The sequence below is a fragment of the Aspergillus melleus genome (assembly GCF_016097325.1).
Source record: "Aspergillus melleus strain CBS 546.65 chromosome Unknown contig8, whole genome shotgun sequence".
NCBI classification, from domain to species: Eukaryota; Fungi; Ascomycota; class Eurotiomycetes; order Eurotiales; family Aspergillaceae; genus Aspergillus; species Aspergillus melleus.
Window position 1 is genome coordinate 542,557 of NW_025763377.1, and position 15,230 is coordinate 557,786.

General features: G+C 49.7%; 4 protein-coding genes across 6 annotated transcripts; 2 read left to right on the forward strand and 2 right to left on the reverse strand.

Annotated features, from left to right (window-relative positions):
* Positions 1 to 437: 437 nt before the first annotated feature.
* On the reverse strand, positions 438 to 4,444 carry steA. 3 transcript variants are annotated; one of them, XM_046094034.1, is made up of 6 exons: positions 3,764 to 4,444; positions 3,483 to 3,628; positions 3,288 to 3,387; positions 1,684 to 3,222; positions 1,485 to 1,568; positions 438 to 1,431 (listed from the first exon to the last, which is right to left on the reverse strand). In XM_046094034.1, the coding sequence occupies exons 2-6, from the start codon at positions 3,604 to 3,606 to the stop codon at positions 1,179 to 1,181; spliced, it is 2,100 nt and encodes a 699-aa protein (XP_045950012.1). In that variant the 5' UTR covers positions 3,607 to 3,628; positions 3,764 to 4,444; the 3' UTR covers positions 438 to 1,178. The 3 variants fall into 3 exon arrangements, with proteins under 3 accessions (XP_045950012.1, XP_045950013.1, XP_045950014.1); XM_046094033.1 differs by lacking the exons at positions 3,483 to 3,628; positions 3,764 to 4,444 and having other exon boundaries at positions 1,684 to 2,723; positions 2,789 to 3,222; XM_046094035.1 differs by having other exon boundaries at positions 438 to 3,222.
* A 6,164-nt stretch (positions 4,445 to 10,608) lies between these two features.
* FAF1 (uncharacterized protein) lies at positions 10,609 to 12,535 on the reverse strand (the record flags this gene model as incomplete). Its single annotated transcript, XM_046094036.1, has 2 exons — positions 10,609 to 12,120; positions 12,182 to 12,535. The coding sequence occupies 2 exons, from the start codon at positions 12,533 to 12,535 to the stop codon at positions 11,581 to 11,583; spliced, it is 894 nt and encodes a 297-aa protein (XP_045950015.1). The 3' UTR covers positions 10,609 to 11,580.
* A 223-nt stretch (positions 12,536 to 12,758) lies between these two features.
* On the forward strand, positions 12,759 to 13,849 carry HIS6 (1-(5-phosphoribosyl)-5- ((5-phosphoribosylamino)methylideneamino)imidazole-4-carboxamide isomerase HIS6; the record flags this gene model as incomplete). Its single annotated transcript, XM_046094037.1, has 3 exons — positions 12,759 to 13,058; positions 13,220 to 13,406; positions 13,566 to 13,849. The coding sequence occupies 3 exons, from the start codon at positions 12,759 to 12,761 to the stop codon at positions 13,847 to 13,849; spliced, it is 771 nt and encodes a 256-aa protein (XP_045950016.1).
* Positions 13,850 to 14,396: 547 nt separating this feature from the next.
* Positions 14,397 to 14,893, forward strand: LDX57_012299 (uncharacterized protein; the record flags this gene model as incomplete). The annotated part of the gene is made up of 4 exons (XM_046094038.1): positions 14,397 to 14,434; positions 14,497 to 14,554; positions 14,647 to 14,739; positions 14,816 to 14,893. The coding sequence occupies 4 exons, from the start codon at positions 14,397 to 14,399 to the stop codon at positions 14,891 to 14,893; spliced, it is 267 nt and encodes an 88-aa protein (XP_045950017.1).
* Positions 14,894 to 15,230: the final 337 nt, after the last annotated feature.

The window sequence follows — 15,230 nt, forward strand, 5'->3', positions numbered from 1 at the left end:
GGGTTTCAAAGAATGCTCAAGTCTGATGAGTTGGACTACCCGTAGGTGGTCTAGCAACACACCGATATTTGGGGTTCTCAGTTATGTGGGCTAGGTAGATGCGCCACCCGATGGTTACGTCCAGAAAATTTGAGCTAGCTGTGGGATTTAAAGCAAATAAGATGCAGTCATGAAGACGCCATATCTATGGATTGTACAAAGTCGAGAAAGATGATAGTCAGCATTCAAGATTGTTTGTCCTACGTAGATCACGCAGGGATCGAGCCATGTCAGCAGGTCCTGGCACGTGACGCTTGCGGGTGCATGACGTGACGTCGATCGCAGGTCAGGTGTGCTTTGGAGCTGGTTATCGTTGGTTCTACGGTGGACAACACGGGGGATTTATTCGCCAACCATGGATCCCCACTGCCCGTTGATGATCCGGGGATAGTAACTCAGATGGAGCAAAAAAAAAAAAGTCTATAACTGTTAAAGGGTAAATATTTAGCTGCTTACAGCCCTTCCGCTTTCCACTTTCTGAAAAGCATCACTAAAATCCAATCTTTAATCGTATCCCACAATATATCCGTGCCTCAAAAAGGTGTCCACCACCTTTTGTAAGATTGCATCGCACTTCCTAACATGTCTGCAACTTTCCAACCAGTTCCTAACAGATCGAGGGAGAGAGATAAAACAAGGTATAAAAAAAAACAAAAGAACCCCATTATCAACATAGCACATAAAGACAAAGGAAAGCCCACGCAGAATAAACACAATGGCAAGAGCGATACGGATAAATCTCACCACACTCTGGCCACACCCATTAAGAGGAAAGCATGTTGGAGAAGCTTTGATAGAAACCGAAAGAATACCTGGAGCAATCCCGTGCTGAGTATCATCTTCGATCCTATTGAAAGCCGAACGTCCAAGCAGCCAGTATAGAGCATGCAGTCAAGGAAATTTGAAGCCCACTGACAAATGAAGTGGTATCCACAAAGAAACAACGCATCAGAAAAGGAAAATGGTATCCTAGAAGTCTATAAAATCCGAAGAATTGGCGGAATCTCGGCGCCGCGATCGTCCCAAAGCCAGTAACAAGACCGGTGAGGTACGGTATTTGTTTTCTTGTTTTGTTTTGTTTTGTTTTGGTCTTTGATTGACAGCCCGGTTGCTCCATCGCAGCTAGTGCGAGGCCGGTCCTAAATCTGCTGCTGTAGGAGTTGAGGAGCGATCATGTGAGGTGCTACCATTGGATGCATGGTGGGAGGCATGGTCATGGCAGGAGGCATTGAGACCATGCTGGGAGGATTAATCACAGTGCTCGGCACCATCTCTGAAGGCGAAGAGCCTTCGTCGTTTGAATTAAAATCATTGTCCTCGTTCTCCAAGTCTTCCTCGGGGACAGGAAGTGGCGGCTGACCATCCTGTTGGGCCTCGTGGATTCGACGATGTCTGTCATGTTGGGTAAGCATGGATCCTTGGTATACTTGACACATGAAACTTACTGCGCGAGATTGTCCGATCGTGAAAAGGCTTTGTTACAGTATGGACAAGGGTAGGGCCGTTCCTGGGTGTGGGTTCTCACGTGCCTGCGCTAAATGTTAGTGGGCGGCTACAGAAATCGTCACACGAGAACCCCCTGCATATCTTGCAGAAGGGGCGGTCCAATGATGAATCGGTTAAAAATAGGTTTCTGCGACTTACCGCTTCAAATGCTCTAATCTCTTGAAGAGCCGTCCGCACGACGGGATTGGACAGGAGTGAGATTTCTGGGGATAGGGTCCAAGTTCCATCATGGTGGCGCTTCGGGCACGTCGAACGGGCCCGGGCGCGTAACGCTCCCCCTTGTTGGAGGCACTGTGCTGGACAGCGGTCTCCAACGCGTCGCCATTGGGCAGAGCAGTAAGCTCGTCGGCGGGGTTTGCAAGAGATACATTAGTCTGCTCGGCATTCTCGTCCAGGCTTGAAAGCGGGGTACCATTACGCGACATCTCATGCAGCAAGTTCTTCTGCGGGAGAGTAGGTGCCGCGTAGCCATTCATAGTTCGACGCGAGGTGTGTTGCGATTCATCAGCCTCGATGACTGGGGCAACTGAGCTAGAGACAGATCGTCGAAGATCGCTTGGCCGGTGGGCGGCATAGGAGATAGGCTGAGAGGGCGGTCCAGTCACCTGGGAGGGGGTCGACGTAGGGATTGCGCTGGGACCAGGGGGGATGGAAGAACGGCGACGTCGCTGCTTGTATGTTGGCGAGCCCTCGAGAACCGAATAAACGTTGGAGTGAAATGTTCTCGCAGGGGTAGGGTAATGGGCGCTTGCAAGGTTGGAGGTGGGCAATTGCATCATCGGGTTGAAAGCGCCCGAGGAAGACACCTCGGGGATGGCAGTGTAAAGGCCGGTGTCCTCGTTAGCAATGTAAGCCGGTTCGGCCCCAAGTTGGGAGCTGTGCTGGGGAGGCGTGACGGGCTCAAAGGATAACCCCCGGTTGCTGTAGTCTTCGAACTGCGACGAGACAAACGACGGAGCCGGCGAGTACTCGACGAAGGTGGGCATGGAAGCGTGGCGTTGGTGGATGCGCGCAATCGGCATTCCATTACGATCATAGTGGATCTGCCCGTAATCCGGCTCGCGCTTAACAATGTTCTGAGCCAGAGGGTTCGGCATTGGGATCTGGCTGTACATGGCCGGATTGCCAGACTCGTCCGGGAGAAGGGCTAACGCTGGGGGAGCCATCTGAGGAGCCATCTGGGGAGGAGGCATAGCGTCAACGGTCCGAACCACTGGGGATGCGGGTTGGCCATATGTCGTACTTGCGTGTGCAGCAAACGAAGATGAATTTGCTTGTTGCGCCTTTGTGAGTTGTTCATACAGCGACTGAGATGAATCAAACTCGAAAGACAGAGCGGGCTCGCTGACGGCAACGGTGGTCGCCTCCTGTCCCATCTTCTCCCGCTTCAGGTCACGCTCCAGCGCGTCGAGGAACAGCCGATCATGCGGAACACTATACCAATAGAAGACTTTTTGCTTCTTCTGCGTTCGGATGCAATTGTTCTTGTAGAGGAAGTCTAGGAACGGGCTCTTGGGCTCTTCGAGCGTCGCATCGGTGCCGGCCTTGAGATTACGGAGATCTGAGAAGATCCCCTCTTCAAACTTCTTGGAATTCTTGACAGGGCGACCGAAGGCTTGGAATCGGAACGCAAGGCATCTGACGATATCGGTACCCGAGATATGGAAAAGGTTGCTCCTGTCACTAATCAGCTCCTAGGTTCTTGCCCCAAGACTGAGGGAATTATCCCCGGCGAAACGAACCAGAGAACGCAGGAAATGTAGTCGCCCGTTGGTAGCAGGAAGCGTCTGATAAGCTGATCCGGTTGCCAGTCCACTGGGGCCGAGAGGAGAAAGTATTTCACTAGAAAATTATTCGGCTTTAGCCAGGATGACCCCTATATTTGGGGCGAAACCCAAGTCGCGATGGAAGGACAAGGAAATTGCGAGTGAACTTACGGTTGTCGACTTGCTGCAGTGCGACTTGCGCATCATGAGGAAGGCTTTGTTGCGCTTCGCTCGAAAGCATAAAGGTCTCGGGCTTCTGAGGCGGTGCCATAGGAGCACCATGTTGGGGATACATCTTTGCCACACCAAAAAAATACCTAGTAGGCCCATTAGTTTGACGACCGCAAATACTGGATGGATGATGCGCGAATAGGGGGCCATCGGGGATGGATAAAGAGCGAGATCAACGGTCGCGACCGGATGACGGTTGGAACAACGGGAGGTATACGCACAGTCAAAACACCCCCGTTTCAGGAAATAAGAAAGCCAAACTTTTTGGTAGAGAAAGTGATGCGAAACAAGAGCGGGAGGAGAATAAAGAAGGTGATGGATAGGCAATCCAGACGCAAGAGGGACCAGCCTCTTGAAAATGTAGTCAGGCGCTGATGCTGCGAAGCTCGTCAACAACAAAGAGAATGGAAGGTTGGCGGAAAAGAAGGCAACAGAGAGATGAAGAAGGCCAGCCTTATTCCAGGTCTCTTTGAAGAACTCGCACGGCGAAAATGAAGAAAAAGGGTAAGAAAAAAGAAAAAGGAAATAAGAAATAAAATAGAATAAAATGGGAAAACGAAGGGAGGTAAACGCGAAAGAGAACCAGTGACGATGAAGAGAGGGGGAGAAGAAAGAGAATGGGAGAAGGCGGAGGATGAGGTAGGTATGTACTAGAGTCGCTTCTTCCTGCTGGTTTCCCTTACAGCGGTAAAAAGAAGGTGCAGCCAGCAAGCAACGCGGTAACGACTAAAAACCCCAAGAATAATAATATAAATCCAGTCAAAAAGAAGCACTAAGGAAAATAAGAGAATAATAAAAATAAATAAGCCGATAAAATAATACTAGGAAAATTAAAAGCATGAAAATAATGATGATGGCACTAAATGAAAATAAAAGGGAAAATATTCAAGAATCGAGAAAAAAAAAAAAAAAAAAACAGAAAAAAAAAAAGATGATTATAATAAAATCGATACTAGTAAGGGCAATCGACAACTTGACAACAATAATCACCAGTATTCTCGATCCACAGGGGGGCAAGCTGTTGAGAAAAGTTCTTGGGCTGGAAGAGCGAAATTCAGGGAGAGTCGACCGAGACCATGGATTGAGTCGCCCAGATGGAGCCCTTTTTCGGCCTCTTCTCTTAATTAAATCGGACTAACAGGACTAGCGCGGGATATTGGGGATGGTCTTTCCTGATTCCTGAGTCCGGAGTTCTGACTCTTGTCTTTGCTCATAGGGGAGTAAATTCATAAAGAAAATGAAATAATAATCGAGCATTATTATTATTATTATTATTATTACTAGGTTGGTTGGGCTCCCGGGAGGCGACGAAAAAGTAGGGCTTCCAATTCAATAGGGAAAAGCGGGGACAAGCGCCAGGGACCGCAGAAGGGAAAAGAACGGTATTAGAACGGGTGGACCCGGTCCTAATACATCCGGATTACCGTACTTCCCGCCGATGGTTCAGTCCGAATGGCTTACCAGCACGGCAGGTGGTACGGTACCGCAGTATCTATACGGTCACATACCGCTCATCCGTATTTTCGTACATCATCATCCCATCCAAGGTTGGGACTTGGGAGAGGTGGGGCTCCCGCTCAGTTCCAGAGATTCCATTCCGTCTTCCTCTCTGTAGATAGACTCTGGGGCCACGCTGGAGAATCAACTCCGTTCTGCTACCGGATCTGCCTCTCGGTCGGGTTAGACTCTCTCTCCCTTTACTAGAGTAGAGGACTAGAAGTTCACGACTTACTTGCCCTAGCTATCCTAGTCGGCCCTGAGAGGCCTACCCTATTCTCATTCCGGACCTCCATTTCGTGGACGTCAATCGAAATGGGGGCCAAAAGATGGAAGATTTCCCTGTTGAGTTACTGTGTAGGGAGGATGTGGCTAACGGGGTAACGTCTCTACCGAGGAGGTCTCCCTTCTCTTCCCGCTCATTGCATGGTTATTTCCTTTGTACATGCGAATATCTGCAACTACATGAGATGTGGCTACAGCCACTGCCTAGAACACATGTCACAGTGGCGGCAGCTTTTTCCAGACCAGGGAAAGCCACGGAGTATATAACTACGGAGGAGATTCTCGCCTTGTTTTTGTTGTTGTCTTCCCTTTCCCTCATCTATGACTACTGTGTATGATCTCATGCCGCGGATAGCACTCCGTAGAGTTTAACCTAATTTTTGGATGGGCAGCCCCTGCCCTCTTTTTTTTTTATTTTTTGGGGGTTCCCCTTCTTCTCTGCCCTTTTTTTGAAGGAGGATTATTTTTATCTCTTCCCAAGTACGAGTGTAACCTAAATCTGCATCTACTGTCCTCCAGCGACCAGCTATAATCCTATATGGCCCGAAAAGCGAGATTTTTTGGGTCAGCTTACTATGGCTCGCTGACCTCAACCTTTTTCTTGAGTTTCTGCAGTCGGAGTGATCAACACGGCGGTTAATTCTGCTATATTCCCATCACCTAATAATCTACGGGGGGACCTTCTTACTTGCCAATCCCAACCTTCCGAATTTCTCTAGTTTCTTGAGAGAAGAGAGAGGGAGCGTAGCATCCACGGATGCCGCTCCGGTGGAACCAAACAATGCCAAGCCTGCACAAACAGATGAAACGGGCAGAGGAAACAGCAGTGAAGCATTCGCCCCCTTGTTTCAGAGGCCAGGTGAGCGCTAACGATGCGCCAATGGGCGGTCGCATGATCGGGCCCCACGCCTCCTAGGGCTCTCATTGAAAGATGCCGACAATCCACTCCCCCCAAAGTGGTGATGGTGGAGGGTGGAGGGTGAAGGGGCCACCACTAAGGCGTTGGACGGAGTCAGAGTGGTAGGTCTGCCCGGTTTTGCCTTTCGATATCATTTTCTGCCCTTCATGGCCGACTCGCTATGGAGTCTGGGATTGGTAGGATTTGATGGGTCTCGGTCGTGACTCGGTAGTCTGACAGGTCAACAATTCCCAGAGGTACTGAAGCTCAGGACCCAATTCAACGCCCATAGCAGAGGTCTCCCACTTTCACGACTCTCACTTGATGCAAGTCAGCAGTGGGGTCCTTCACTGGATGCGCCGGTGCATTGACGCCAAAAATAGATGACTTACATACGGAGTAGCTATCTTACATGATCGATGGTTAACTATTGTCAATGTCAGGGAGACTTTGGGATCTGATCATCTGAGTGACACCAAGCCCGAAATCCTCGGCGTGTCTTCGGCGCTATCTCGATCCCTTCGTCCAATTCCCACTGACTAAGAAAGATCTAAAATCCAGCCTAAAGAGGAAAGTCTACCATTTAGGTACTTCGTACACCGTGTACAGAGCACGGAGCAGTGCTAACTAGGTAGAGGAATACTCGGACCAATGACTAAACTGCATCGCCGTTCTTAACGTCGCGCCAGGTCTGTGAGGTGACGCCACTTCGCGGACCACCGTACTTTATTGCAGTGTGGACAGCAGAAGTAGCTACCCCGGGACTCATATAATATTCATTGATCCAGAACCCCCTTGGCCAAGAGTCCAACCGCAGCCTCTCAAGCTAGCCCAGAGGTCGGAACGTTCGACCAGATGTGATGAATCAACTTGACTGATCTATTTGCACCGGAGAATTATGTGAACGACAGGGTGGTACGACCGTACGAGGCTTTGGAGTTATCACCTACAGTACATACGATCTGGCTATCGAGTATCAGTTGCTTTGGGACCATACGAGTACGATAAACGCAGAACAATCTGAGCTCAAATTGGAAGTCCTATCCAGAGTCTTTTCCCCCGTACTAGGGTGACTACTGACTACTCCTGCTGAGCTCGATATGGAAAGCACCGTCCGAAAACAGTGCGCTCGACCGAGCTACTCCGTACCCATCGAATCGCGATAGGAGTGAAAGATGTTTGTCCAATGCATTGATTGCTGTTTGGCTGCTTATCAGCGCGTTCAGGAATGATGATCGGCAACGACCCCAGTCCATGACCGAGGTCTTCAGGCGTCGGCGCGTACGGAATAAACACCTAATTCCGAACTCACGAAGCGCCATTGAATGAATTTTTGGGACAGGCACGATGTTCCTGACTAGACCACATGGGGGGATTGTCATCATAACGGGTTCCAGAGGACAGAAAACGCAACGGCGGGCATCAGGAGGCGATCTGCAAAACCCAGTTGATCAGAGGGAAACGGCAAAGCTTAACCGTAATTCGAACCTCGGACGAGTGGTTACTGGTAGGGATATCGCAGAAAAAAAAGTACCTTTCTAATTTCTATAGTTACATACTACATCATCCGTATATGGCACCATTAACGTCCATGCAACAGGAACATATGCAGCTGGGTGCCAGTGGGTTACTGTTGACCGTTGGCCCGGATACTACGGTGCTCAACGGAGGGATCTACAGTGAACATCTCGGAGGACGAAAGCCTGGACTTCTGACAGGTACAGTATCTTGCCCATTGGCCTGATCGGCCAAATTTTCCTACGACCTACTCCACAGTTTCGGCCGAATTCGACCACGGCCAATCCGTGCGATCGAGAGACTGTAGCTAGGTCGATAGATGCGTGTAGTATTCCATAGTTCATAACGGCAACGGTAACCGGAGTAGTCTATCTAGGAAATAGGGATGAAGTTCTTGGGAGGCTTCATGGGGGAGGGGGGCACCGAAGGAAGCACAAGGGCGCAAAAAAAGGGGGGGAAGTACCGTAACAAGCGGCTTTATTTTTAGCACGACGTTACCATTGGCATTATTGGCATTGAACCAGGAGAATGGAAATTAATTGAATCCCACAAGTATCCTCCGTACTCTAATTCTTAAGTGCCGGGCGCAGATTGCTGAGTTAAGAACCAAGTCCGAGAGCCTCTCACTGTCTTCTTTTTCTCCAAGGGGAAAATACGGGAATACTTCAATAGTTGCTCTCCATTGCCCAGGAACTTCAAGGAAGCACTTATTCCGAGGTCTCCACCGGCGATGGATTCCCATAACTAAAGTTAGTCAGTTAGTCGAACCCTAAGCCGGTCCATTTGCAGCCGAACTTTTAGTCCAAGGCGAGAGATTCCATGAGGTTCTCGACGGCGATAATTTACGGGACCTTTTACGGCTTTACGGTACCTTACTTACTAGGCCACTGGCACTAGGTCCCTATGGATTGTATGTATCTCGAATGCCGCCGTTTCGTTTGATCGTCGTCCCTGAAACCCTCGAGAAGCTCTGCGTCTGTTGGCATATTCCACCTTCTGGCTCTGATGCTGGCTGCCCACCACGTTCGGGGCTGAAGGATCCCACGTCGGATTGACGGCTATGGGTGATTTGTCAGGTGGGATCTTGAATTGTGTTCGTTGCTTGTGCTTGAAAGGACTCAGGACGACGTGAAGACAGGTCCTGTATACTCCGCTCTCAGTACTCAGACTCAGTACTCACCCTCAGACCAGAAATAACCGATGCATACACCGACAGATTGAATATGGATGGGTCGGTCATCAATTCCATTTGGAACTAGGCAGTAGGCACTGTATATGCTGAGAACGTGCGGGGATTAATCAATATTGACAATCTAACCTGCAGCCTGCATATGAATTGTGGTGATAGTACATATCCTACTATCGAAATTCCCATCACTACCAGGCAGGTATGACAGTACATAGTACATACATCATTGTGCTCTATCACTCATGGACTTGATATCAGGTATGTGCTCCGATGAGAGAACGTCCCTATTCCATAGCTCTATGCCACTGGGGTTGGTGCTATCCCCGAATGCGATAAACATCCGTTGCCCCCCCTTCCCAAATACCTTCCTCAGTTGAAAGGCTGAACATGGAATAATGCATTTCTTCCACGATTTGTCCGAGCGGCCTCTGATAGGGTTATTCGGCTCTACACTCCGTCTCTTTCCCTCCTCTCCCCCCTCCCCACTTCTCGCGCCCTCTCGGACTCGAATGTGAACGAAGTTCGAAATTTCTGAAACTCCCAGGCCTCGGTGGGACTTGTGATCATCACAAACATCTAGGCCAGCCAGGCCACATCCACCAAGAGCTCCTAAGCCTCGTCGAGGTTCCTAATCCAGCAACTAACTGAGCAGTGGGCACATACTACATTGGGACAGCCGTCTTCCACTCTCATTCTCCGCATCGGAAGAGAGATGCGAATCTGGAAAGAAACACGGTGCTCCCATGTCCCCACCGTCTTCTGTGGACTACGGAATACCGAATGCCAAGGTTTCCGATTACGCATTCCTCCCCCCTTCCGACTAACTATATGATATATCCTTCTAGAGAAACCTTCCAATAGTACGGATCAGGCGGGAAAAAACGAAGGCGTTAACCCTGCGACTATTGACCGTTGGCATGGCCGTTATGGGTAGAGTTTTGGGCTACTTATCCGCAGGATTCTCCGACGTTCTCCCGTCGTTGAACGGGATTCGGGATAGGATACGAGAAAAGAAAAAGGAGGGAGGGGGGAAAGAGCAAGATGACGATGAGAAAAAATGAAAAACTAGGACAGACCAGGGTCGTCGACTCCGAGTCTCCGACGGAGTAGTTAGTTAGTGTCTAGCCCTTCTCTTCTTGTTTCTTTCAACTTCACTTCCCTCTGTTGCCGCAACCGAGCTGACACTGACTCGCGATGCACGAGTGGCCTCCCTCGCTGACCTCTGTGATGAGATGTTGCTTGGAATGGCAACGTGCAGAATCTGAAACGCCTAATGTGTCCCTGATGGTTTGCAGCACATGGCCAGAGCGCGTGAAAATAAGTGGTTTAGTATTCCCTGACTAATGCATTTAACTCCGTACTTCTTCACAATTCACATTGTTCTTTTTTAGATTACAACTAGCATTTAGGCCAGGAACGAGACCAACTATCCATGCAGGTACGCCCCCCCCGGTAGCACGGTATTTCTACGGAATACGGCAGAGAAGGGGCAGGGCGAGCCACAAAAACGGAAGAGAAAAAACCAATGAAAAACTGTTTTTTTGGGGGGGGGGGTTGGTGGTTTGCGTGTGGGACGCTCCAGTATTTTATCCACTAGGCGCAACAGACTAAAGTAGCCGCAGACTTCTCGCAGAGAGAGCCAGTAACTCAAAAAAAGAAAAACATAATGGATTCATTGGATTGCGAGACTAACGATATGATTTACATGGCCGGGATGGGGAGCGCAAGCCCCCAAAAAAACAACAGAAATATTGTGGGAGAAAAGTCATGAAAGGAAGAAGAGAACGGGACCTCCTGGCGATCATGAAATTCTCCGTCGTCGGTATACTCGGAATACATCTGAGGACACGAGCAAAGTGAAAGCTTATTGAAGTTTCAGATCCAGCATTTGTTCTATACATAGACGAGTTTCTATCTCGATTACATGTCCATATCTAACTATAGCAGCGATTGTCCAAGGAGTTCAGGATCCTGATGAGATCTGAGACGACAGCGCATTCCGCGTCGCTGTATCAAAATCCAAATTCCAAAGGCGAGAAACCCCCCCTCCTTGGACCTGATAGGGAAGGAATGTCTCGGATTTAGCGCGTCATCGTCGAATCTTAGCCTCAACCGGAGATTTCGCCATATCTGGAACGACGGCGCATAACTTGGCCCTCGTGCACTGGGAACAACTTGGTGCGTGCTTTGAGAATCATTGCCCCATGGATTTGAGAATTAGAGTTCCTAAGGTCCAGCCTAGAAGTCTCAGAGTGAACCCGTCCTTGTTGATGGGTTTGTCGATTTACTGCCAGAGCCGTGTTGCAGGCTTTGCAACCCAGCCAAGTCTCATCGTGGATGCAACCCCAAGAAATGACGGCGGCCTCGAACATGCCCTAATTCCACTGGTCATGCGCATCTTCGCCAACAAGGGTTAAGCATGCAGGATGAGCGACGGCGGGGAAGAGGTAGGAAGTGGCGGGATTGACTGTCGATTGCCGACGCTCCTACCATCCTCGCGCATGCGGCAGCACGTCGTATTCCCAAACAAGGGATCCTGAAACAATAATGCTCTGTCAGAGGTGGACGGGCAGGCTGGTCATTTCTTGCCTGCCATGGCCGGGAGACTGATCGTCCTGCGTTGTGGCTACCGACATCGGAAAACTGCCATCTCAACGACGGCCTCTGCCCCTTCCCCTCCCCCTCCCCCTCCCGCTGCCTCTGGACGACCGGCCAGATGCTTGAATGGCCGATATGTCGTGCTTGCTCAAGTTCAAAGTGCCGCCTGCAAATTTTCCAACGGACGGTCCACCAACTCCTCGTTCCCGGTGCCCGGCGCTCGGTTTCTTTGGTGCGGGCTTTTCCAGAATGATTCCGTTCTCCTTTGCTTCTTTCCGTCGCTTTTCTTCTCTGTATTCAGCTTTGGCTTTAATACCTCTCCGGTGAGAGGAAGGCATGTTCTGCTTGTAAAGCGACTCCTTGGCCCCCAAGGTTTGCATTCTCAAGTCAAGAGCCTTGAGTCGATTTTTGCCTGTGGGCGCAAGCTCCGATGCGGACTCCAGAAGGTGGGATTCCTTGAGAAGACGTTGCAGCGCAAGGTCGTTCTTCAGGTCGTCGGCATCGTTGGCCTTGTCTTCCTCGCTCTTCTCGGCCTTTTTCGGCGTGGGCTTTTGCGCTGTCGAAATCGAAGCAAGAGATGGAGGTTTCGCGGTCTGTGGTTTTCTTGGATTAGAGTCGCAACGGACAAAAATTGCACATATAAGATAGACGTACCATGAAAGCCTTGCGAGCTTTCTTGTCAAGTAGATCCCCTTTTTTCCTGGACGGCGCTTGATGCTCGACTATCTCGACTTTATTATTTCCATCCTCCTCTTCGGAGACACCTCCCCATTCCGATCCACTTTCAGACCCCTCGGAGTCTTCCTCGTCAGTTCCCTCTTCGCTTTCATCCTCGTCATGCTTGGTCTGATCCCCGGGCAGATCTAAAGGCTGGAATTGTGCTTCGAAAAACTTGCGGAACACGTCATGAGCATTGGTATCGATGGGAGGCGTAGTGTTCGTTTCTTCGTCTTCTGCAGTGGTGGACCTCGACACAACTGCCGAGTCCCTCTTCCGTTTTCCAGCCATGTTCAATTGGTATCCCGTGAATCTGTAGCCAGGCGGGGGTGCAAAAGCCAATCGACGAAGTCGCAAGATAAACAGGTGATTTTTTTTCCGGGCCTAGAATAGCACGGTCTGATCACGTGCGATAAGATAAGCCAGCCCCTCGTCGGATTTCCACAACTGAAATGACTCCCATCACTTTGATGAGACAAGAGTCTGGAAACAAGAACAAATTGAGTTGAACAGAATGACTAAATTCAGGCCTTGTATTGACCTCCACTCCGGTCAAGTCAAGCAGATTGTTGGAGGCACATTGAGCAATATATCCGCGGACTTGAAGACAAACTATGTATCGAAGCTCCCCGCCAGCCATTACGCCGAATTATATCGGAAGCACGATCTGCGCGGAGGCCATGCTGTGATGCTTGGGCCTGGGAATGATGAAGCCGCAAAGGAGGCACTCAAGGCATGGCCGGGGGGGATCCAGGTTGCTGGTGGCATTACCGACAAGAATGCCCAGTACTGGATTGATCAAGGTGCGGAGAAGGTAGGCCAGGATTGTGACAGTTCTATATACTTGTTTTTTGTTTTGCGCTACATTTGTAGCCCCTATGTTAGCAACAGCTACTTCCGCTGTTGCTTCTTTAATTGTTGTTTGCTTCGTTTCATACAGCCACATCGGACAATAGGCTAACCATACCCTCGCAGGTTATCATTACATCTTTTCTCTTTCCAGAGGGGAAGTTCTCTCTCGAGCGACTAGAATCAGTCTTGTCGGCACTTGGTGGTGATAGATCGAAGCTGGTCTTGGATCTGAGCTGCCGAAGAAAGGACAATACTTGGTTTGTGGCTATGAACCGCTGGCAAACCATTACGGAGATGGAAATCACCCAGGGTTAGTTCTACTCTCGTTCCATTTCGCTGCTACCCCCTTTCGTTCTCTTTCTCTCTCGTGCTCTCTCTTTTTCTCTCTTTCCCATCCTTTTTCTCGTCACTTCTTCCCGCCGTCGCGCACTTTAACCCGCGCCTTCCAGCAGTACTAACATGAGGATAGAATCGATTTCACTACTGGAGCCGTATTGTTCCGAATTCCTTATTCATGCAGCCGACGTCGAGGGACTGCAGCAGGGTATCGATGAGGAATTAGTGTCCAAGCTAGCTCAGTGGTGCACCATCCCTATTACATACGCTGGAGGTGCACGTAGTTTGCAGGATCTAGAAAAGGTTCACACGAGCAGTCAAGGGAAGGTTGATTTGACGATTGGAAGCGCTCTCGACATTTTTGGTGGGTCGGGTGTGACATTTGACGAATGTATTGCGTGGAACGAATCTCATTAGATAGTTGAAAATTATAGCTTGCAGATAAGGGGTTTGAAGTTGGCCTGTCTCGACGTTTTTCTTGATATATATATGCATACACTAGTCACGGGACACACATAATCCAGACGTTTGTCATTGCTGATCAACATGTTTAAAATTAAGAATTCAATCTTGAAAAGTCATGCGACTTCCATGTTTTTTTGTTTGACTAATTTCCCCTTGTCCTCCCCCAAGTGTTGCGCGAGTTCTATCTTCCGAACGGTTGGTGACGCGGACAAGCACCAGAAGTGTCGATATCGCTGCCGAATGCGGCTAAAGCGTCTGCCTCCGGAGCTCCTCTCCCGCCCTCGCTGTGAACATCATCATCCATCTACGACCGCTCCTCCATCCATTCAGCCTCTGGACAGGATCCAAGCTTCACATTTCATACAGCGCTCCTGTCTCACATAATTGTCCCCCAGTTCAAGATAAGCACTGCGCCGCCATCCAGCGCCGCTCAAACCGCATCAGCAACGTCGCATCAGTCAGTTCTTATCGATCACATCATCCACCCGCCAACGTCAAGATGAAGCCTGTCGTGTCGGTCTTAAATGCGTGGTCCTGGTAAGTTCTATAAACTCTCCCTATCCTCACTGGTAGAGTACTGACGATGCTCGTTGATGCAGCGTGGTCATCTCCCTTTTCGCCATTGTCATCCTTTCAGTCCTTGGATCATTATACAAGGTTCGTTGCCGCCGTATCCGCTGGCTACCGTCCAGCCCTCCATACTGCAATTATGCCATATACAAGAGGACTAATAAGGAATCGGACTATAGAGGGAACACCACGGATTTACCGGCTCTGAAGGTGAACCGGAGGACGGTTCTGCAGTTGCAGCCTCGCTTTTCACGGCCGTTTTCGTTTACATCGTACGTTGCTCCATTATCGACTCTGAGAAAATACTGGATTCTCGTTCGCTGACTCCATCCTCTCTCTTGTCAACAGGCTTTCTTCGTGTTTTGCGGCTTCCAAGCATACCTTCACATGCGGAGTAACAGGGGCGGAGCTATATCCCTGAACTAGATGGCTTCTCTCTTTCTGATCATTCCTACCGACCGCACGATCCGTCGCTTGCCTTTGACCGCTGCATAAATCCGCTCGAAATGTGAACATGTCTCGGTGATACCGTCTGGATCTGTGGACGGGTATGAGCCTGTTCCGAGCCTTGCGGCACCGGCGATATCTATCGTCGGACCGTCTGGTAGAATCTTTGCCCCATTTTTGATACCTATGCCATGATGGAGAGAGACCGTCATACGGTCTTCCCGTCTCTTTCTATTGTTATTTGCCGTTGAGGTTGGGCGTTCTTACGCCACTTCCCGGCATTCAGTCAGTTCCGGAGTCTATTGCGGTTTGTATA